General features: G+C 35.6%; 1 protein-coding gene and 1 non-coding gene across 2 annotated transcripts in view; one reads left to right on the forward strand and one right to left on the reverse strand.

The window, feature by feature from the left end:
- Positions 1-24317, forward strand: part of LOC149068326 (uncharacterized) — a 29585-nt gene extending 5268 nt beyond the window's left edge. Inside the window, exons 2-3 of the mRNA XM_089251926.1 lie at positions 12606-13907; positions 22777-24317. Of these exons, the coding sequence (XP_089108052.1) occupies positions 13107-13907; positions 22777-23916 (1941 nt within the window). The 5' untranslated portion in view covers positions 12606-13106 and the 3' untranslated portion in view covers positions 23917-24317. The remainder of the gene's footprint in view (positions 1-12605; positions 13908-22776) is intronic.
- TRNAS-GGA (transfer RNA serine (anticodon GGA)) lies at positions 19198-19271 on the reverse strand. Its single transcript has one exon. It is a non-coding gene; the product is annotated as a tRNA-Ser (tRNA).
- Positions 24318-25591: the final 1274 nt, after the last annotated feature.

Consider the following 25591-nt stretch of genomic DNA (forward strand, 5'->3'; position numbering starts at 1 on the left):
GAACATAATAGGTATACAACATGATGAATTTACTTTTTTGCATATTACAATGTTTTATTGTTAAACATTAATTTATTACAATAATTAAAACAAAATATTAATTATAATTTGCAATTTTGAATTTTTCAAAAAAAACAACTATTGAATATATTAAGACTGGGAGATATACAGTAGGAGATGTGCTACTTGTTAAGGGAAAGAAAATGAAAATATATGTGAGGTAATGCAACAACTAGTACACTAGTCTTTGTCCTTCAAGAACAGCTACTCTGTTCCAAACACCAACTCTGGCCATATCGCTATATTGCAATTTACTGCCATTAGTGAGATGGGTTGGAAGTGAAGGCGCTGTCTATCAGTGGTCGCCTCGAGTTCGTTAGGGAAAATAACTTATCTATTTCCTCCCTTGGGTTCGAACCTGGGACCCTGACAACAACCTTCACGATGGTAGACGAGCATCTTACCACCATGCCACTCGGGCACACTTTAAGGACAGCTGGTGTCTTTATTGGATTATAGGACCACCTGCCCCTAGCATGATGGTGTCACTACTGTAGCTGCTTCTTTGTGAAGGGAAAAAGAAACCCTGTGAGATATCACACATCTAAATGTAGTGGTGTATTGAAATCCTTATTCATGAATTTGCTAAAGATAGAGCATCAGAATGTAGCCAAAGGTTAGAAAATGTTGTAAGAATGAGAAGTTTTGGCTTTTATATATAACTTTAAATGACTAAGATACTTCATATGAAAAATATATATATATTCTGGCCACTTTTATGACACTTTTTGAAAAAAACCACTTATAAAATCTTATGTCATTTAAAGATATACCATCAGAATGTACCCCAAGGATATAAAATGGGGTAAAAATGAAACATTTTGGCTAATAATGAACCAATATCATATTTTTCAAGGAAAAAAATGATATTTAGGCAATTTTTATTTGATTTTTTGAAAAACCAAGGTTTAAACCAACGTGGTTTAAACCAAACAACCCTGGTAAAAAGTGTACAGCAGGTGGTTTATATCAAGCATATATGAGCAGTAGAAGAAGTTTTGGAAGGTCAAGAATCATCTTGAATCAGAGAATGTCAAATCATCTCGTAGTTTTCCCCTTCAGTGTTTATGCTATGCTTTATTCAAATTATGTTTCCTTTTCCTTATAAAATATACACATATTGTCCAAAATAATTCTGTAGAGAGCAGAAAATTATGTTACAGCCATATTAAATATTTATTCTGTGCATAACAGTCACTTTAAACATTACATGCAATTAACATGTGTATTTTCAGTGGAAATTTTTATATTGAAAAGCAGTATTTGAGGTTTTGACAGTTTCTGACAAAAGTTTTTGATGTGACAGTTCAAACCAAACCTTCAAAAACCTGCCACCCCTGCCTTAAACTACACCTAATTCTATATTTATATATATATATATATATATATATATAATAATAATTATTTTTTTTTTTATAGTAGTGTTTATATAAAACTATGTTTCAACGGTCACCCCTTTCAAATGCAGTCACTTTTACAGCCAAATAATAGTTTTTCCCATACAATAGAAAAGTATGCATTTCAAACCCTTTATTAATGGTCACCTTTCTTTTATGTTAAATTATTTTTTGTCCCACGGGCATCTGCAAAATAGTTGTTTTATGGTGCTAGTTTCACACAAAATCCTCGAACTTCTGATATTAAAATGGAGTTAATTTCAAAACGAATCATTTCAATCTCTTGGATGGGGAAACATTTTTTTTACGGTCGTCCCTTTCTTACAGACAAATTTGTTTTGTTCTACTGATGTCCTTGAAAAAGGTGTTCGATTGTGTTTTATTTGATAGCATTTTTGGAGTGGAATGGTATTACAACATTAAGAATAAGAATCCAATTGATCTCTAGAGAAATTGCATTTGATTTCATACATTCTCAAAAAAAAGTACATTTTCATCATTATGTTAACATCATTGTTTCCCATTGCCAGGTACTTCAGAAGAATCATCAGACAGTTATCTACGAGGGAACAGAGAAAACTGAAAAAAATTCAACCATTTTGAAAGCAAATGAGGAACACATTTTCTTCAGCAATATTTAATTGCTTTCTAATTGAGCGGTAGAAACACTTACCTTCCTAGAAATCCAATCTATCTCATTTCACATATAAACATTCCAGTTGGAATGAGAACATATTACAGAAACAACAAAATGAAAGTGATGTACGCAGTTGAAACATGGTTGCCATTAATCAGATTCAAAATGGTAGAAATTCATTTAAGTGTGCGGTAGCAAGATCATTCGTACAAAAGGAGAAGGATTGTGATGAAAAAAGATTGTTGTTTCAATTTCTACGCTACATTCCATCTGAAAAAAATTTCCATTTAATATTTATAACATTAAAGTTCCTTTTTTCTGAAATGTCATCAACAAATATGCCCGAGAATGTCTGCCATGAAGCAACACAGTATGAATGTGATATCTGTTGTGAAAAATTCACAGAAATCTCTCACTACAACAAACACAAGGCAAATCACAAAGACGAAAAACCATATAAGTGTGATGTTTGTTGTAAAAAGTTTCCATACAGATCTTCCTTGATAGTACACATAAAAAACCATGCGGATGATAAACCATATCAGTGTGATATTTGTGGTAAAAAGTTTGCCTACAGCTCTTTCTTGAACGTACACAAAAAGAAACATACTGGCGAAAAACCATTTGCTTGTGATGTTTGTGGTAAAAAATTTTTGCAATCAGCTTGGTTAAAGAGACACAAAATGATCCACACTGAAGTGAAACCATATGAGTGTGTTTGTGGTAAAAAGTTTGCGAGCAGCTCTTCTTTGAATGTACACGAAAAGAATCACACTGGGGAAAAACCATTTGAGTGTGATGCTTGTGGTAAAAAGTTTTCGCAATTGGCTTGGTTAGAGAGACACAAAATGATCCACACGAATGAAAAACCATTTGAGTGTGATGTTTGTGATAGAAAATTCTCGCGACTGTCTAACTTGAAGGAACACAAAAAGGGCCACACTGCAGAAAAAACATTTGAATGCAATCTTTGCGGTAAAAAGTTTTCAACAAAGTCTATCTTGAGTAAACACAGAGCAGTCCATACTGGAGAGAAACCTTACGAGTGTGATGTGTGTGGTAGAAGGTTTCCAAGATCTTCTGCCTTGAAAGAACACAAATGGGGCCACACTGGAGAAAGACCACTTGAATGCTATCTCTGCAGTAAAAAGTTTGCAAGCTACTCATCCTTGAGAAGACACAGAAGACTCCACACTGGAGAAAAACCGTATGAGTGTGATATCTGCAATAAAAATTTTTTGGACATTTCTTATTTGAATAAACACAAAAGGATCCACACTGGAGAAAAAACACACGAGTGCGATATTTGTGATAAAAAGTTTTTGGAGATTTCTTATTTGAAGAAACACAAAAGAATCCATACTGAGGAAAAACATTAAAAAGTTTTCAGGAACGTCTCATTTCAATAATGACATGAGAATTCGTATTAGAGTGTGATGTTTGTAAGATAGAAGGTTTTAAAATATTGTGCTTCATTGTCTGCAGTGCACATGCGTAACCTTGGTCGATTAACCTCACAGCACTCCCATAACAAAGCATGTGTAGTTCTCTCAGTATCAGGGTTGGGGTTTTTGATGTAAAAAACTTGTTTTTGACATGACAAGTGTCAAAAATAGTTTAAACCGTCAAAAACCTAAATGGATGCTTTTAGATAATATTTTCAACACAATAGATTGATAACATGACGAGTAACTTAATTTTTTGTGTATTACATTTTATTTTTAAGCATTAATTTATTACAATAATTAAAACAAAATACTAATTGTAGTTTGCAATTTTGAATTTTAAAACGCAGTCTAGAGCAGATAATATATAATTTTATGGTCCATTTTATCTAAACTACTCATTACCTGTGTTAAATTTACTGAGAGAAATGTAAATGTTTGGCACTGTGTTAAAGTGGCAAAGTGTTTATTAAAAATATGTGTGACGAGATCACAGGGTAGGTGTTTGACCACAGAAACTTAGTATTTAAAAAACACCAGTCAAAAACTTATTGTCAATGTCGTCATTCTTACTTTTGTTCTTAGAATAAGAGCTTTTCTTAAGCATCATAAATATGCAATCACTACTGCTAAATTAAAGGACATTTTAGTCCTACAATTTAGTATTTTGATTGCTAGCTATATTATAGTTTTATGCATAATAAGGGGTATAGTTTTAAATATCAGTGATTATTTAGATAATTTAATATAATAACAGAAATCAACATTACATTTTTGGCATAAAAGAACTTTCCAAACATTTGTAATGAAAAGAGTACAGTAGTGGTTTATATCAATAAATATATATAAGCAGTTGAAGAAATTTTTGAAGATTTAGAATCTGATCTTGAATTGAGGAATATAAAATGGTTCCATCGTTTTTCCTTCAGCTTTTGTGTTATGCCCTATTCAAATTGTATATTTTACATGAAAAAATACACATATAACATATATTATCTAAAATAATTCTGTAGAGAGCAGAAAATTATTTTGCAATCAATATGTGTATTTTTAATGAGAATTTTTATATTCAAAACCAATATTTAAGGTTTTTGACATGACAGTTTAAATAAAGATTTAAACCGTCAAAAACTATCATGCATCAAAAACCTGTCGACCCTGCTGAGTATAAGCTGTTACTTTCGGATATGTTTAACCCAGACACCCTGTATTTACATCTGTGTAGTTGGGATATATATGGTGTATCATTTTTATAACTGATGTACATAAATAGTAAATGATCAAAAACTCTCTCTGTTCACTGATTTATTAATTGGAGCCGTCTTTTTTTATTGGGAGGGTTTTTTCCGTCCTTTCTCCAACCAGACCTCAAGCTTGTATTTCCTATAGTTATACCTACCCAGAGCTTAACTCTATAATGCCCAGATCACCCGAAGTCGGCCGAGTAGGTTAATGCCCATAACCGCCTCAAGTCGGCCCAGCTAGGGGGTATGTTTTGGTGGGCTTTTGTCACCAATGGGGAAGAAGATGAAAGCTCTTGTCAGAGGCGGGAACGGAAAAGACAACTGCAACGCCCTATCAATGGGATTTTAAAAGCTGAACGTTCTAGAACTAGAACGTTCCTTGAGAATGGACTAAGGGTACTCAATGCATTTTACAAAGAGATAATACTGTGAGGAAAGGGGTGTTTTCAGTATGTGTGTGTGTGTGTGTATATATATATATATATATATATATTTTTTTTTTTTTTCTTTTTTCGGGAGATAATTTGTCTATATATATATATGACAAATTATCTCCCGAAAATCCATTGAAATGAAAGGGTGAACGTCAATGCAAAGGGTGGCATGAATAGAAACTCATGGAGAAAGGGTGGGGAGAGGGAAAGTGGCCGAAATTTGGACGAGTCCACTTCGAACACAAAAAACTTTGTATTTTCACGACCCTCCCAGGTTTTCTATCGGGGCGTTAAAGAGTTAAGCGGATACAAGCAAAGGGGGTGCGGATTACAGAGTGTGTATACAGTGATATCTTGGCTAACAAAGATAATTAGTTCCATAATCACATTTTTTAGCCAAAACGCAATTTCCCATAAGTTTGTATGAAAAGATGTTCAACCTTTTCAGTATTACATTCAGGGCCGTCTTAAGAGCATCATGGGCCCCGGGCCAAGTGGTTTTTCTGAGGCCCTACCTGGTAAATTCTAGAAAATTTCAAACAAATCTCATTTTTATGAGGCCCCCGTGCATGCCCGGGTGGGCCCACGCGTTAAGACGACACTGATTACATTATGAAAAAATGAAATAATGTAAACTTTTGGTTAGGTCCTTTTAGTTCTGAGCCGTGGAAGTCAGGAAAACGATTTTTTAATTAAAAATTAGTTAGTATAGGCAAAATTAATTGCGTACCACCTACAGCAAATTAATTGAAGTGGTAATTTAAAGTTCCATCAGCACTCTATGCTTGCAATAGAAAAAAAAATACAGATTCAAATATGTTGAATAATACAGTGGTAGGAATATCTATTCATTTCACCACTAAGAAAACCAGAATGTGTTTCATACATTCTGGGCATCTTTTCCTCAGCCACTTCGTTCGGCATTTTGGCTGTTGTGACCTTGTATTTGTGGGAGTGATATATTCAGAGGCAGATCTATGGGGGGACCCCCAAATCAAAATGTGATAATTCATGGAATTTTTGGAACTCCTGTATGATTATATTGCAACAACCCCCCCAAAGCCAGGACCGTCATTTCAACTTTTTCCGGGGGGGGGGGGGGGCAAAGCACATGTACTCATTGTATGTATATATATATATACCATTTTTAGTGTATTTTCAAAAGCCGGGGGGACACACACACACCCCCCCCCCCCTAAATGACGGGCCTGCCCAAAGCAGAATATGCTGAAATCTGTGACGTACATCGCAGAACAATCTTCGGGAGAATTTTATGAAAAGTTTTGTTTTGTATGGAAAACACTGTAAATGAATTTTTACCGCAGAACATATTTTCATTCAGCAGAGGGCTCATTGCAGAACAATGCAAAACGTTCTGCTTTGGGGTCAACAATAAATTTTAGATAACTTTGACTAAAAAACTGATAAAACCGGGAAATGTTTAAAAAGTCGGGATGGAGGGGGGGGGGGAAACAAAAACGGTACTTCTCGTAAAATGCAAAAAATGTGGTAATCCCATGCCAAGACTAATTTTTGTAGATATTTGTAAAATCACCCCCTTTCAACAGCAAGCTCTAGATCAGCCCCTGAGTATACTATAGTTTAATGCAGTAAAGACTTTTACAGAAGCGAAACATCTAATTGAATTTTATTAATTATTGTATCAGTTATCATTTTTTAATACGATTTCTATCATTTTTTAGTCTCAAATAAATACCAACCGTTGTTATTTTGGATTTGGAAAATATATCAAGAACTGTAAAAATCTGGTGGTGCACTATGATAATAGTCTTCCTCCAAGATACAATGATAATCCCCATTACAGATTTTTTTTTCTATTTTCTTTTAGTCCACAGATCATCATTATATCGAGATTTCATTTATTACTGTGAAACTTCAGTTAACAAGCAAATTGGTTAATGAGCAATTCGCATAATGATCACAAATTTTGTATTTTTTAAAATTTATTTACACATCACAACTGAGCTGATGTTTTTTCGGTTTCGTTCACACATGTACTGTAGAATTTTGGGTAATATTCTCCCGTAGTCTCCAGTCTACATGCTTTACTCGAAAAATGAGCACACATGCGAGCATGACTGTTTACGATTTGAATTTAGAAGTAAGCATTGTAACCAGACGTATAGGCAGTCGAAGTTTTTTTTTTTTTTAATTCTGCTTGGAGAAAACAGCTGATTCTGTTATTGAACGTGACTTTGTGGGGCTAGTTCATCAACAGGAGCCATCATTTGTCGAAGAGGTTAAGTCCTTGGGGAAGACATGGGACTGGAGGTGAATGAGAATGGCATTCGAAAACCAGTGAAGGAACATGGCCAGGAGTTGACCATAGATGAACTGGGGGAATCTCCTTTGCATCAACAGCAAAAGTTTATGGACAGTATATCTGAGGAAAACATAATCTCCCGCGTACAGATACTCAATATAATGGTAACCGAAACCATAACTTTCGTCCCCAGAGCGGCCACAAACTCTGGGCATTTCCACAGAATAATGTTTCTCTTTGCATCCACATGACCCACAACTCATGTTATACCACTTGGTATTAGAGCAATAATCAAAATTTGCCTAGGCTTTCCCCTTACGGGACACCAAAGGATGATATCTGAGGAAGAAAGAAGTGAGAAAAGCCCTTCACTTCAAATGAGATGAAAGAAACATATAGAATGTGGGAATCTGCGCAAAATTTGATAGAAAAGAACCACCAACCAAATAAAGATGTAGCAAAGCGAGCAATAAATTTGTCCAACGACAATGCAACCCATATGCGAAGAATTCTAAAAAAAGAGGCAAAAGCAAGTGCCTCATTGGAATTTCATTATTTATTATATTACCATGTTGTATTATTGATTGAAGCCATTTTTTTCCCCCTGTCATTTCTATGTCAATGAATAATTGTAGAATGAATCATCAGAGTTTACATTATTTGCTATAGGGAAGTTTGATTCGAATAACAAGCACATATTGGCAGAACGAATCAAACTCGTTAACAGAAGTTCCATTGTAGTTGCTAAAAACAAGAAAACCTCACATTAAAATTATAATTGGATTTAAGTTCACCATTGCTTACATACAATGTACACCTCACCATGTACTAATGGTACAGTCACAAATTTGCTTGGTATTTTTGAAACATAGGTATTTTACTAAAATGGTGACATGAACCAAAATATGGATCAATAATGAGTAAGGGAAAAGAATTTCCATTATGCATTCACCCCAACCATTTCCTTGGTGACTTACAAATGGTTTCCAGGCTATTAGTCCATGGTCTAAGGCAGTGGTTCTCAACCAGTGCTTCGTGTGTACTTCCCCCCCCCCCCAGGGCTCCATGGCCGCTCGAGGAAAGTAAAAAAAACAGTAAGTTTGAAAAAAAAAATAGTTCAGTAACGTCCTGTTAGGAATAGTTCAGTATCAGTAACTTTGATGAATGAATAAAAATTAGGCCTATGTGGTTCTGCTATAGAAATTATAGACCGTAAAGGGCTCTGCGAGTCAAAAAAGGTTGAGAATGGCTGGTCTAAAGAATTTTCTTTGACATTTCGCCCACATCTGTGGCAGGCATCTTTTGAGGTTGCGACATGCGAGAAAGGCTTGGATTGTAGTGGAGACCTACATCCGTTTGACCTAAGAAAATGCTTGCACAGATTAGGGTGAAACATTGAGAAGAAAATGCCTTAGACTATGGCAGGGGTGGGAACTCTGCGCCAATTGCGCCACACTGCTCCAAAACTAATATCTTGCGCCATCCTGCTCCAATAGCGTATTTTCGTATTTTTCTGCGCCAAATAGCGAATTTTGCTTCAGTATGCCTCGAATTTCGGAAAGGACGAAAAACATTTTTGCTCCTGCTTGCTACGAAACGATTCTTTCCGAGAAGAGCGTGTTTTATTCCACTATACCTAAACTATTGCCTTAAATTATCGGCCCCTCATCGGGCTTTCCATCGTGAAACCCCGATATTGTCCGTGATCGTTGAACTGAAGATGGTTTGCGATGTCTTTCAGCGTCAAAGTGCAAATGCGAGCGTTTCCGTTTTAAAAAAACGTCACCACTGGAAGCAGCAGAAATTACTGTAGTCGATCGTCATTGTGTTAAATCCCGATGTTTCGTGAAAAAAAATTTCATAACGGGAGTAAAAAGCGCATGTCCGCCGAATTACGAATGTTAGTTTAGAAACTTTGGCGAATAACAAGCGTTAAATCGTCAATATCGCCAAATAACGAGTGTCAGATCGCCAATTTCGCCAAATAATGAGTGTTGGATAGCCAATCTCGCCAAATAATGAGTGTTGGATAGCCAATCTCGCCAAATAATGAGTGCTGAATCGCCAAACATCGTGTTGATTCTTCCGAAATTCTCTCCTATTTTGCAACAAAATCTTTCCAAGTATAAAAAAATTGAAAACTTATAAAAATGTTTTAGCTCATTTGAAGTGCTGCTGTTCAAGGCAGCAAATAGTGCCCTCAGTAAGCAAAAATCATCTTAAATAGACGGGTGCAAAAAATTTTATGACAGCCGCTCTTTCAAACAAGGTGTCAAAAGCCTAAAACACCAAAAACAAAAATCAAGCTGACGAAAAGATGTTTGATATCAAAAGACAGTGCAGTTTTATTTTGAAAAGGGTTGAGGGTTAACGAAAATATTCTTGTTAATTTCGCTGTTCTAATTTATAAATATCTGCTCCGAATCCTATATTTTGCTGCTCCAAAACTACTCCAAATCCTGAATCTTGCTGCTCCAAAGTGGACTTAGTCACTTCCCACCCCTGCCATGGCCTAAAAGATCAGAAACCGCTTTTAAATCATTGAACACTGGCCATGAAAGCCTGAGACATCATTTCCTTAGTATTAAGCCTCTGCAAAGTTGCAACTATAGCTGCTAAGAATGATGACTGCGAAAATGAATTTTTATCCATAAATCTTTGTCATATTTAAAAAACTAGTTTTTGTGCACTTTTGCTGTGATCTGGTGAACGTAAAGTAGTTATTTTCGTATTTTTTAAAATTATGTGCATTTTTTGACTAACTTTCAGTAATATTATTTGTGACGCTTTCATTTCCTTTGTTACGAAGTTTCACAAACTTCAAATAATTTTTTTTCCAATTACAATTAAATATAACAGGTCATACCATTATCAAGCATAAGGAATTAGTCAATCGCTAAAGAGAGTGCTCGAGCAGCAAAACAAATTGCAAAAGGAGAAATTCCACTTATGTAGTTTTACGTTGGACACTGTCACCTCACACATTATCAAGAACGTACCAAATTACATTGACCACGGCACATGTTTTCTCATTCATGCCAGCGTCAGAATTGAAAAATAATTATACAGTAAAACCTCCCAGCAATGGCCGCTATTGGGAATGGCTGTTTTTATTCTCAAGGGAAAAAAACCAGCTAAAATTTGAGATCTGAAAGTCACTGGCCCCACAGACCTTTCTTTTTTTTTTTCTTTCAAACTTGAGTACAACTTGGGTCTATCACCATCTATAGGCAATTTACTACCTCGTGAGTTGTACCGGAAGTGTAACTGCATGTGTACCTAACACAGTCTGAGCGTGTATGTAGTGTTGTGTTTGATTTTTTAGTGTCGCCATCTATATTTCAGAAGTGAAGTGAGTGATGTGTTATGATTGAATTACATTTGTATTGGGCCTCACAGACCAGTGGATACCTACTGGTTCACTAAACGAAATCTGTTCTAAATAATAATAATTTTCGCAAATATATTAGCATTTATAGGAGTGATATACCTCCAAAGGGGTGCAAAAAGCTCCACAGTAGATGAGTGATTCTCTCATAGGAGATTCTTCCGTGATCAGTGTATCACCATGGGGGAGGGGCATGCAAAGTTTTTCGCTACTGGTCCTGAGGACCGCCACAATTTTTTTCTCTGCGGTTTGATTGTTTAATCAGTGGTCTCGTACCACCAATGATTCTGAATGCTGCATGCTTTTACAACTGCTCCTAGTCACAATTATCATTCATTTCAAAATATTCTATCTGACTATCACAATTCATCTTGAATTTTAAACATGCTAAAACCGTCAACTTTATCGTAATTCATTATTTTTGCATTTTTTCTAATTGATTTTGTACTATATATTTCTATTATGATGTATAAGGGTTGATGTCTCAAATGAAGACAGAAAAGTATTATAATTTGTTTATTTTTGTATGAGTATGACGAAATTTTTGTGTAGAGTGAAGGTAAGTAAGGTAACACTTACTGGGGGAACAGATTTGCACTAGGTAGTCGCTCAGAAATATGTGATATCTGCTGGTGGTCAACCAACAGTATCATTCAGCAGGCAATCTGTGGTTTTCGTCTGCAAAATGTTTATGAATAAAGAAGAGCAATGTACCATTATTCTTTCTTAGTGGCAGTAAGAGTTGGAGTTTGCAAAATGAATCTGCAAGCAAAGGCAATGCGCGAGGAACATGCACTGTCATTGATTCATAAGCAGGACTGGCAAAAGCATTTCTGCAAGGAACGGTGATGATGATACACGAGCTGGGCAAGGAAGGTCACATCATGGATGCTTTGAGGAAAGAAGTCGGCAAGATAATCAGCTTAAGCAAATGATGCACCGTAAAAGACATCAGCAAGCAGGAAAGAATATGTTTTTATTCTGTTAATGCTATCATTACAAAGAAACTCCACTATAGAAAAGTGAGTGCACAGTGAAAACTCTTATGCCAGTCCTGCATACGACTCAATGACAATGCATGTTCTCTAGTACACTGCCTTCGTTCATCAATGTACTTCACTAACTCTAACTCCTTCTGCCACTGAACAAAAAAGTACTGCTATGTTCCCCAAAGCAGAATATGCCTAAATCTGTGACATACATCACAGAACAATCTGGAAAAATTTCAAGAAAGCATGCAGAAAACGCTATTATGGGGATTTTTACTGCAGAACAGTGCCAAACATTTACATTGCTCTTCTTTACTCACAAATATTCTGCAGACAAATGAAGAAACAACCGATTGCCTGCCAGATGACGATACTGTTGGCAGACTGACCAACCATATATCACAAGCTTCTGGATGACTACCTAGGACAAGTCCATTCCCCAGTAGGAGTTTGCCTTCCTTACCTTCGCTCTACCTCTACACAAAAATGCCACCAAACAATAAATTATAACCACTATTCTGTTTTCATTTGATCCACCCTTATACATAGGATTTTATATTTTTATTTAATGCAGAGTGTTTGGCATAGCATGAAATTACAGGTCCTTGCACCATTATTTAGAAATGAAAATCCAATCAGTCACTAAAAAATTACATGTACCATTATACTCTTAAAATACCATATATTCATCAGCACACATGTTAAAGTCATTATTTCCCATTACCAGGTACTTGGAAAGAATCACCAGACAGATCAATTTCTTCAAGGGAACGGAAAAAATATTTTTCACCAGTCATTTGAGAGTGAATAAAGGTACACATAATTTCTCTAGCAATATTGATTGCTTTCGAATTGAGTAGTAAAAACTTTTGCGTTCCTAGAGGATCACCTATCAACTCATAATTTTGTTACAGGACATTTCAATTTGAACAATGGTATTGTAGAAACATCATCATGGAAGGGATATTTACCATTTCCACATGGTTGTCTGTATACAGATTGAACATGGTGAAAATATATTTGAGTGTGACATTTGCAATAAACGTTTTACATTGTCAAGGTACAAGGTACAGACTGTATTAAAGCTACTGTCCAGATCATTCATATTAGTAAAGAACAATCAAATGTGGTGCTTGCAGTGAAAGTTTCTTAATCATACTTATTTTTATTTTCACACCACACTCTATTCTGAAGAAAATTTCCAAATAGATGTGAAGATCCTTTAGAGATGTCATCACAGGATATGATAGAGGATGTCCATTGTGGAGAAATGCCATATGTGTGTGATATTTGTAGTGATAAGTTTACAGAAATTTCTCAGTACTACAGGCACAGAATACAAGACCACACTAGAGAAAAATCATATGAATGTGATGTTGGTAGTGAAACTTTACTGGGAGAATATTTTAATGTACAGGAAATGGTCCACACTAAAGAAAAACAATATGAATGTAATGTTTGCAGTAAAAATTTTTTGGACAACTATACCTTGAATAAACACCAAAGGATCCACACTGAAAAAAAACCATATGAATGCAGTGTTTGTGGTAAAAGGTTTGCTAGACCGTCTCGCTTGAGTGAACATGAAAGGGGCCATACTGGAGAAAAACCATTTGAATGTAATTTTTGTGGTAAGAAGTTTTCGGGCAACACCACCTTGGGTAGACACAGGAGAGTCCACACGGGAGAAAAACCATATGAGTGTGTTGTTTGTGGTAAAAGGTTCCTGAGGTTTTCTGACATGAATGAACATACATGGACCCATACCGGAGAAAAACCATATGAATGTATTTTTTGCTGTGAGAAGTTTTCGAGTAACTCTAGCTTAAGACGACACAGAAGGGTTCACACCGGAGAGAAACCATATGAATGTGATCTTTGTGGTAGAAAGTTTTTGGATAAGTCCACTTTGATTAGACACAGAAGAACTCACACTGGAGAAAAACCGTATGAGTGTGATGTTTGTGGTAAAAAGTATTCGCAAATCTCTATTTTGAGTAGGCACAAAAAGATTCACATTGGGGAAAAAGTGCATTAGTGTATTATTGGCGATAAACGTTTATTGGGAATACATATCTCATTACTAGAGCCTGGATTATATGCAAATGCGTAAGTGCATATGCAATTGCATATTTTAGCACTTTTATAGTTGGTGCATATGAATGCATAAAAAATCACCAAAATTTTAGAGTAAATATTATATTTTTAGCATTTTTTTCTATTAATTGCATTGTACCAATGTTTTAAGATTATTTTTAACTTTTTATTCTTCTAATTTCATCAAATTTCTAAATATTTTTTTTTAGAAAATATTTTGCTGTTGAGTATTGTTCACTGTAGGGCATATTTTTGCACTTCTAAATGCATTTGTTCTTAATTTTTTGCACATATTTTTTTATTTATGTTGCATATTTTTCTTTTCTTTTAGATTAAACTTTTATTATAGATATTTGCTATATTTAAAAGCTTCAGTGCTTTTAGTATAGATATTTTTTTCATTTGGTCATATTTTGCATTTTTAAATGCATATAGATATATAAATGTTATTTTCATTTTACATATATTTTTTATACATGCCCTTTGGAACATATTGAAGAACTTTTTTTAAGGGATATATATAGCCTTTACATGCATATTTGGTTTCAGTATTTTTAAATGCACATTTTCACAATTTTGGTAATTTTTTGTTTTTCATTTTTCAACACTGTCAAATTCATGTTTTTTAATTTCTGCATATACTTACTTTTCATTTTTAGTGCCATACTTCGGCGTATGATATTAGATGTTTTGTTTTTTTTTCAAAAACACATATTTTTGATTTCATGGTATAAGTATATTTTGGCATTTTTACATGCATGTTTCAGCATATATATTTCAGCATTCTTAGTGTATATCTTGCCACTTTTTAAGAGCATATAATCCTGGCTCTACTCATTGCATACATAATGGCCTGAGAATACACGCACGTAATAAAATTATGTCAGTATGATGTTTGTCTGTTAAAAAATGTTTTCAAGTATCTCTGCAATAAACGCACAAGGTTCTACTTCAAAGTGATATGATAGACTACTACTAAACCAAACATACACCTCGTACACATTCCTCGGCAGAATTTCCAATTCATCTGTACATGTCGGAACGTGTTGTGTGAGTGTATGTATATGCATAGCCCTAACATATGTGTGTTGTCCAACTTTCACTTGTTTCATGTACTTACTAGTGCTGCCGTCTGTGTTCCATATTTTGAAGTAAAGATGCCAAATTCTTGAATTTTCATGTTATATCTGTATCCTGTTGTAGGGCTGCTTGCTCTCTGCGGAGAGACTTTTTTGAATGAGGAATAATGAGACTTTTTTTTTTTAACTGATGATGTAGAGTGTAGCCCAGTGATTCCCAATGTGGACGTTAATGCCCCCGGGGGTGCAGTAGAAGCTACGGATATAACATAGGATCTTATGAGTTATATTGTGTTGGGGCGATGGGAGAAAAAAAATTCTGATGAAGGGGGCGATGGGACAAAAAAGAAAATGGATTCCTAAAAAAACATTGGGAAACTATGATGTAGACCAGTGGTTCCCAACCTTTTTCAGTCCACTTACCCCCGGTTTGCTCGGTTCTTTTTCTGCGTACTCCCAACCTCGAATACTCCAGGCATCCCCCAAATCTGTTTCACGCATTACAGATTCCGAAAACGTCCATAAAACGGTAAATGTTGAATTAAATTGTATGGTCTATTTTTTTTCATTATCTAGTTTTTTTTATTTTATTTTTCAAATAAGCTAACCAATTAACACAAAGATTGGAAATAAAAATTAATATGATATTAGGGACTGTATTCAATTACAAAGTTTTGAAAAATTAGGCATAAAAGAGTATATATATATATATATATATATACACACACGCACAAACTCAAATCTGGTGCTGCGTTCAATTTGCTTCTATATTTATTTTTTTATATAAGTACACGAAGAAAAAACACCCGTTCAACGAGCTCCGTGCTTGCAAACGGCAACAAAAACATTATGGCTTTCCTAGAAAGCTCACTCTATTCGTCACCGTGATGAGCCCAAAAACTTACTAGGTTCACCATTCCGCCATTGAAGAGGTTCTTCATAGTAGTATCTGATGCGAGCTCCAGATTCTCCTTTTCTGGAATGGAAAATGAAGCCGGTTCAAAATAGTCTTCTTTGAAAGGATTAGATATCCACCAGTCATCCATTTCCGGCTCTAAAAAATATTTTTTTAAACGAGGATTTTAATCCTTCCAAATGCTCAATTATCTTATCACCAACTGTTAAATTTAGCTTGGCTTGTGACAGGAAATCATGAAGTGTTTCGAACACTTCCAAAGAGTAACTTAATTACTTTGATAAACTTAACTTTGACCGCTTCATCAAGAACGTTTCACAAATTTGGAGGCAAAGGTTTCGAGATGCAAGGCTCTGTCTGTGAATACAGCATTCAATCCATTCTATTTTGGGGCGACTTCTGTCACGTGTGCACGAAGGCCTGAGTAACAACCTTCTGTGGATTTTTCTCCATCTGTGGTGAGCCTTGCGTTTTGACCAGTGAATTTCTTTTTCAATGAAATAATGATCGAGTGCTTCAAATAGGTCTGTAACAGTTGTACGACCAGTTCGGGGTGACATCCCAAATGGGTGACAAATTTTCTTCAAATCCTTTTTCAAATACTTAGCAATTACAAGTAGCACAGAATGTTGCTCAAAAAATATTGGTACTTTCATCGACTTGGATAGGAACAAATTCACAACCTTTCACGTGGCTTATGACTGCTGCCGACATCGTTTGACATGTCCTGCATTCTTCGAGACATCGTATTATTTGACAGGTATTAAACTCATTATATAAGCACTCCCTTCTCCAAGCATGCATCTGACGGCATCTTTGGTGCACTGTGAAATTAAATGTTCACCAATGGTGTGATGTTTTCCTAGTCTCACAATACGATTGCTAATGTAGTGGGATGCATCGGTAGCTTGACAGAATCACTTTTGGCGGATTCAGAATGTTTTCACGTTTACAGAACTCTGGTGAACAACGCAAGGAGGTAGCGGGGGGGGGGGGTCTGGTCCCCCCTACCGAAATGTATGAAAATGACCAAAAAAAGAGAAAAAGATAGCCAAATCTATTGTTCAATCACTTTGGTCCCCCCGAAATAAAAGTAGTACCACCCCCAAAACGGCTATGCCCCTGGAACAATGGTACTTCATTTTGTTGTTTCAATCAACTTCTGCTTCAGCACTGGTCCAGTTTTTAACCACTGATCTATAGCGTAAATCACGTGAGTAGTAGCTGCTTGGTAGAAAAGCTGATGTAGAAAAATGTGAGAATAACACACACATTCTCAATACAAATACCCACAACAAAAGTTAAACACAACACAAATTAATTAATTCTTTGTTTTTAAGCACAGACCGGCATGCATCAACAATCAAATCTAAAATGCCAAAGAAAAGTGAGCCGAGAGAGAGGAAGAAGTACGCTAATCCAAATCATAGGTTGGGCTCAGGAGGGAAAGCTAATCTTAAACTAAACTCAACCCCTCTTTCATAGAAGATTTTATTGATAGAGAGGTCAATGTTACATCTGACAGTATTAGCAAAAACCTCTATCTACTTTTTAAAAGTCTTTTTAAATTATTTTGTGCTTCTTTTAAATGGGTGGCCACCATTTTCTTTTCGCGTACCCCCGGTTGAACCGCTGATGTATACCATAGTTTCCTAAATTTTTCTCCCATCGCCCCCAACACAATCTAACCCATAGGATCCTATGTTATACCAGTAGCTTCTACCGTGCCCCTGAAACATTCCATCACCCCCAGGGCGTGTTAACGCCCATGTTGGAAATTACTGATGTAGACCGTATATAAGTGAATATATTTCTGGTAAAAAATTCTTTCTCTGTGTCAAATAATGACAATCACTGTGGCAAAACGTTTACAGAAAATATTTTTCATGACATTGTTACTCAATTTAACGCAATTAGATTTGCTCTCTTCGTTGGAAAAAACCCATTCATCTACTTTAAGATGTTGAAATAATGATATTGTCCTTTATAATAGGTTAGTGAACATATTGAATTGTAAGGGGAAATATTGCTATGTTCAGTACAGTGAAGCTTTGCTAAAACAATACTCAATATATAACTGAATCCCTCAACGTATTTTTTCAAATCGTGTTTGGAATTGCCTTTAGTCTAATGCTAAAATTTTCCGGATATTACATCATTTGCTACAAATCCCTCTGTAACAATATTATTTTAGGATATTTTGAAACCACTACAACAATTTTTTTTTTTCAAATTTATTTTTTTCCAATGTTAAATATAACATAAAACAGTCAAATCTCGATGTTTGTCATCTAAAGGCCTACAATATTCTTATATTTCACTCTTTCACTCAAAATCCACCTTCGTTCATGGGCGGAGATACGGGGGGTGTGGGGGAGGACAACGTCGTCCCCCCCCCAACATCAAAAAGGGAGTGGGCATATCTAATGTATATGTAGGAATTGATATCATCGTGCCCCCCCCCCCAGACTTCCGAATCTATCTCTGCTTATGCCTTCGTTATATTTTTAATTTCCTCATCAGTTCTTTTTGTTCATTTGAGGATGCTTATGAGGGCTGTAACTGGCAAAATTTACGGGGTGGCATTTTTATGTGGTAACAAAGAACACAGTTACAAAATTATTGCATTCTAAAGTTGTGGGGGTGGCAAAAATCCTAGTTACGGCCATGGCTTATGATATCAGCATTTTGCACCATCTACCCTCTGAAGTTATTCATGGAGTTGCAGTGAAGCTATTGTCCATGTAGTGCACACTAGTGTTATACAGTCAAATACTTTAAAAGGTGAAACAACTAAATTTTATTCATCAACTAATTCATTAGAATTTTTCGCTGCAAATAGATACTTAAATGTATTTTATGGGGTTACTAACAATGCCGATTCAGGAGAGATTCCAACAATAGTACAAAATTAACTGTTTGATATACCTTTCAGTATAACAATAACTTCTCTGAAACAATATTTTTTCTTGGTTTTCAGTTTGTTTTATTGAGGGGTTTTGCTGTATTTGACTAAAACATTTGTGATGATTTAAACAATTTAGTTATACAGTTAATTGGATAAATGGACATTCTCCTTAAACTGATAAAATCCTCTGGCACCAAAATTTCTCCCATAGAGACAATGTTAAAGTCATACAAGGATGATGTCACTCTCCGCTACCATACAAAGGTTTTTAACAACTGGCTGTTGCGAAGATATATTTCGGAAAGAGAGAAAATTCAACTGCCCCTGCGGGGAATCGAACCCACGTCCTTTCACTTTCCGGGTGAACGCCCTAGACCACTAGACTACAGAGGCGCCAAATCTATCAATCTTTCTTTGGAGCTCGTGTACGCTGAAAGGGACCGTACATGGACATAAAACCTTTGTATGGTAGCGGAGAGTGACGTCATCCTTGTATAAGTCACCATCTAGTGGCAGCGTCAGCAGTTTTGAGCTTGGCCTGAGTCTGGTCCGGCCATCCATGTACGGTCCCTTTCAGTGTACATGAGCTCCAAGGAAAGATTGAGAGATTCTGTGCCTCTGTAGTCTAGTGGTCTAGGGCGTTCACCCGGAAAGTGAAAGGACGTGGGTTCGATTCCCCGCAAATTGAATTTTCTCTCTTTCCGAAGTATATCTTCGCAACAGCCAGTTGTTAAAAACCTTCGAAGTTCCCCGCTTAATATGGTAATTTTGACTTTTTTCCTGTTTAATCGAATATTACGCTTCACGTGTCAACTGTTAATACACATCAACTACTTTACACATGATGTTTTTATTGAATGTAACATTTAGAATTAATGGAAAATATGTCACTAGGTTAAAATAAAAACAATAAATACATAGATAAAAACATAAATACATTTGAGAGTAGGTACTGGCCTCAGTATTCAAGTTGTCTTCAACAGTGCCATCTTAACACATGGGCCCACCCTGGCACTTCAAGAGAAGGGAGGGGCTCACAAAAATAAGAACAGATTGAAATTTTCTCGAGGGCCTCAGAAAAATCACTTGGCCCGGGGACCCATGATGCTCTTAAGACAGCCCTGTATTTAATTATTTTATTTTTGTTCCCATTGAGCCAATAGAGGTATTGTGTGGTCATTAGAATCAAATATACAGTAAAACTGTTAAATAAAATATATTTATTTTCATATATTTATATAAAAATATATTTTTAATATTTGCTTCATTTATTATTTAATTTATATATGGATAGAAAAAAATCACTGACTTTAATTTAAATCAATGTGACATTTTGTGTCTGTGTATATGTATCTGTCATATTCTTTCATGATTTCTTTGTCTTGTATATTTTTGTTGTTTTTGTTTGCCTGTTATTGTTTTTTTAATTGTTATTAGTTTATTATTTACTTTTTGTGTTTGAAAATTAACTCAACAATAATTGTATCCACCAGTATGGATCAATAATGATCCCTTGGATGGGTTTTCTTTGTTTTGTGTAGTGTTGTAAGTTTTGTTAGTGCGATGAATAAAATTGAAATGAGTGAAAATATATATCCCGATATTTTTTTTTTCAAGTTTTTGTAAAATTGTAACACCATAAGCAGAGCAACAACTTAAGCAAAGTGTCATCAGTTTCAAGTGCAACACTGTAAAAATCGTATGAATGTAAAATAACATTAACATGCAAATTGAAATTTCAATAATAACAAATTTATAGATTAAAAAGGAAAAAAATTAACTTATTACGATTGAATATATTTTGCTCAAATTTGAAGCCCCAAATATTGGGAGGGGCGGGGGGGGGGGTACTCTTGGCAACTACCCCATTTGTCCATAACAAAATCGCGTGTTCAGCTTGAGCAGTTCCTAATGGTTCAAGACCTTTTGTTTTAGTTGGCAAATGAACTTCCTCAGTGTCACTTGAGCAATTCCGTTTTGATTCACAAAGCTTGAGGTCGCTTCTAAATATATGACAATGCTGTTACCAGGTTCTTTCTTTAAAGGGAGCCATAGATGTCACCTATTGTGACTAATCGCTTGTCTATGAAAAATGGAGGGGACCGAAGAAAATTGCAACTTAGCATGGTTTTACTGTAATTTTCATTTCATTTTTTATGTCTGATTTATTCGGGAAGCTTCATTAATATTGATCCTTCATCAGTTTTCAATATATAAAGACAAACTATACTAATGTGAAAGGGCAAGTGAATTGTTCCCCCCACTTAATTGGATATTTTGTGCTGGAATCGTTTATATCTTATTAAGCAGGGTGACTGTATATGAAAGCTTCCCATGGGAATATTTGGTGATCAATTGCCTTGGAACTGAATCAGTCATACGTAGAACTCAATTATTGACTGATGGTATTAAGTTATCTCATTTCACTTTAACATGTATTTAAAATTTTTCGTTCTAACTTAATCACTCTGTTTCATCATATTTGTATCCACATAAATGTGATGTCCTTACCTGGGCCTTTTTCTTCTCAACCGATGGTCATAGAAACTTCTGATTTAAAAAATATTTCAAATATATTAAATAGTCATATTGTGTGTGTGTGTGATACTTTGACACAAATTAATTTTTTTTTAAAATTGCAAAATTGAACTTTTTCCCCAGGATTGTATATCGTAGTTAGAAAAAGTTTTCCCTTGCACTAACATGACAAACAAAGCAAGTTATATCACCATGCGAAAAGAAAAACATGAACGAAATATTTAATTTCAATGTTTACTTTTTCAATTTTTTGGTGCTTTGAAGCCATCTTTTCAGCTGTCATTGAGGGGTCTGTACAAAAATATAAATTGGAATAATAAGAGGATGATTGTTTCCCCCTTTTGCCCACCCTCTATAATTTATTCACCCCAAAAAGTATATATATACACACATAAATATATATTTTTTTTTTACAAAAACGGATGTAAATTGATGTCAGAGCACATTTCTATACCAATTTGCATGCTTACTCATGAAAATTTTAACCGTATTCTCATTTTTATGAAGCCCTCAGGCCATGCCCGTGCATCAAGACAGCACTAGGTATATCCACTTTATACATCTTGTCATAAAGTTCACTGGCTTTCCCATGAATGGAGAGATTGAGTTGGTTGAGTTTAAAACAATAGAAATGCTGTAGAAAATGACATTGTACCTGATATCCAGAGACGCTACAAATGTGTTGGCTCACATGGTGTAACTAGAAGAACCATCATAATTCGCTACATTTGATTTCATTCTGAATGCACGCAAATCTGCTTTTAGTTTTGTTTTTTTTTCTCAACATTAATGGTTTTTTATATGTGCAAATGCAGTAGAAAGGATACATCATAAATGCAGTACTTATTGTCTGATGGTATCTGATGAATTACCATTTCTTGTAGTTATGAGTGAAACAGCCACGAAAAAAAACCCCTTTGTGCATACATTCATAAAAATATATTTAATAAAAGCTATTTTAATTGTCCTTATTCTCCTGTTACCAGGTACTTGAAAAGTCTCAATGGACAGGTCACTTCTTTCTTTTTGGGAAGATATTCAATGAGAAACAAACATGTACCAACCATGTGAAAGTGAAAACTTAACATCGTAATAATCTGTTCACAATATTTGACTATACCTTCAATTGATAGAGAAAAAGAGTAGATTCTAATTCATTCAGATCACCTTCTCATATCACTATATTTAAATATGGGTAACTTCAATGCTAACACAAAATCAAGGTGAATCACCACGAATGGGAAATTTATGCAGTTTTTTGTGGTTATTCATAATTGGCTCAGCAAGTGATAGAAATATGTAGGCCCTACATACATATAGTGTGTGACGTTTGTGATGTAATTGGCATCTGATTTGAAAGTATTGGAATATTATTCCTTCAGAAGAAAGACTATCAGAATGTGATGTCAGAGAAGTGGAAGATTCTTATATCGTTCGACTTTCCATTCACCCACCAACATCCATTCTGAAGGAAAGCCACATCAAAGAAAGCTGCTTTGTTCTGGAAATGTCATACATAAATACACCTAAAAATGTTCAATGTGAAGAAACGTCATATGCAGGTGATATTTCTAGTGAAACCTTTACACAAATCGATAACTACAACAGACACGAAATAATTCACACTGGAGGAAAATTATATGAGTGTGATGTTTGTGGTAAAAGATTTCCCAGATTCTTTAACTTGAATAGACACAAAAGGATCCACACTGGAGAAAAACCGTATGAATGCAATTCTTGCGGTAAAAAGTTTTCGAACAAATCTATCTTGAGTCAACACAGAATGGTTCACACTGGAGAAAAACCATATGAGTGTGATGTTTGTGGCAAAAGGTTTCCGCAATCCTCTCTGTTAAGAAGACACAAAACTGTTCACACTGGGGAAAAACCGTTTGCATGTAATATTTGTGGTAAAATGATTTCAAACATTACTCTACTGAATAAACACAGAAGGGTCCACACTGGAGAGAAACCATATGAATGTGATGTTTGTGATAAAAAGTTTTCTGACAAATCCAGCTTGAATAAACACAGAAGAATACACACTGGAGAAAAATCATATGGGTGTGATGTTTGTGGTAGAACGTTTTTGGACAGCTCTACCTTGGTCAAACACAAAAGGGTCCACACTGGAGAAAAACCGTATGCTTGTGATATTTGTGGTATGACATTTTCAGACCAATCTCCATTGGCTAAACACAGAAGAGGCCACACTGGAGAAAAACCGTATGAGTGTGATGTCTGTGGTAAACAATTTTCAGAGAAATCTCCGTTAGTTAGACACAGAAGGGGTCACACTGGAGAAAAACCATACAAGTGTTATGTTTGTGCTAAAACGTTCTCGGATAGTTCTACCTTAGCCAAACACAGAAGGATTCACACTGGAGAGAAACCATATGAATGTGATGTTTGTTGTAAAATGTTTTCACAATCCGCTCACTTACATAAACACAAAAAGGTCCACTCTGAAGAGAATGCACCACCAATATTAACTGAATAATTTAAATAATGCAAAATAGTGTATACGTTACAGAAGGAATGCTATGCTCCAGTGAGTGTGATATGTTTGTGTGATTGTTTTACACAGTTGTTGCAATTCAATGAAGTATAGTGTAGAGCAGCGGTTCTCAACCATTATGGACTCACGGAACCCTTTTTAGTAAATAAAAATTTCTGTGGAGGAGCCCCGTAGAACTTTTTACTGATTTATTTTATTTTCTTCGAGCGGCTGCGGAGTCCCTGGAAAGAGCTCATCGAGCCCCAAGGGCTCCGCGGAGCACCGGTTGAGAAGCGCTGGTGTAGAAACAAACTTGCGAAGAATTTAAAAAACACCATTTTAGTTGGAATTCAAAGCATTGTGTAAAAATCCAAAAAATTAAAATTATACCATAAAATGTGAAATTTGCAGTAAAAAGTGTGCAGCTTTTTCATGGAAAAAAGTAAAAATTATTGGATAAATATAATTTTCTCTCTCTCTCTCTCTCATAGACTGTGTGTGCAATTAATTATGGTTTTTCTAAGATAGAGTTGCGTCAGTCACATTAAGAACTATTCACGTTACCTTTTACCAACAGAAACTTGAAGGGTAAAAATGCCAAAAAAAAATTCAGTTTTTAATGTTGCAGTACCAAAGGAGCAATGCCTTATAATATTGACAACGTGAAAAGTGGTCGCAAATGTAAACATCCCTACAGGATGCTAAAACCTTTTTTTCCGCTTTCCCAACATTTTTTCCCTTTTGGCACTTGATGCTGACCACGTTTACCTTTCATTTCACTTTCGTACCATAGGCCATCATTTTGTGCATAGTCCAAGGGTTCTCTGTGTGCCGCAGCGCCCTGGTTCGCTGCGAAGTGATAGCCCTGTTAAAGGTTTTTTTGAAGCGATTCTTTGTGTATATATAACTGCTCTGGGTAGCCGTGGATAAACGTTGATTAGAAAAGTGGGCACTGCTGGTGGAAAAAAGTTTGAGAACCCCTGCCAGGCTGGAAACTAGGTTGGGGTAACCGGGGCATTGCCTGAGCTGAATCCCCCTCAAAGATAATGTACGCTCATTTTGCATTAATCTTTCAAGGAGAGCCCCCAAGAAAAAATCTGCCCCGAGAAGGCACGCTACGGGGTAGCATGGACAAGTAGAAGCCTGTCTGAAATTCCTCTTGGTCGCCACACTATTTGCGCTGCCTTAGGGCCCTTTCACGCGGGTTCGGAAGTTTTAAAAATTGGTAAATACGGAGCCTTTCAGACGATGTGGAATGAGCCGCACCTTCGAAGTGTTCATGCGGATCCGGATGTGTCAAAACCTAAGTGCGGGCTCCGCATCCGCACATACAAGTTTTGTACATTGGGTTTTACGGAGCTATTCACACGACGCGGGTCCAGGTTGAATTCGTCCGCATCTTTGGCTACTTTTAAAGAGGGTTTTGCATGGAATTTTTTTAATTTATCATAAATACCAGGCCATTTTATAAGAACTCTAAACTGGTGGGGCATAGGAAAAAAGGTCACTCGAAGTGGAGAATAAGCTCCAGTGTAATCGTACAAATGACATAACAGGCGAAAATTTCAAATTTTAATAAAAATATGAATAAAAGTACTAACTGATGAAATTATGAACTAATGGAATTATTATTCAACTCATTAATTATGAGTTATTTTGTGTGTTAAATGCATAACAT

Source organism: Pholcus phalangioides, unplaced genomic scaffold, assembly GCF_987345545.1.
Source record: "Pholcus phalangioides strain wild (caught in Gottingen) unplaced genomic scaffold, Ppha-v1.0 ptg000027l_1, whole genome shotgun sequence".
In the NCBI taxonomy this organism is placed as follows: Eukaryota; Metazoa; Arthropoda; class Arachnida; order Araneae; family Pholcidae; genus Pholcus; species Pholcus phalangioides.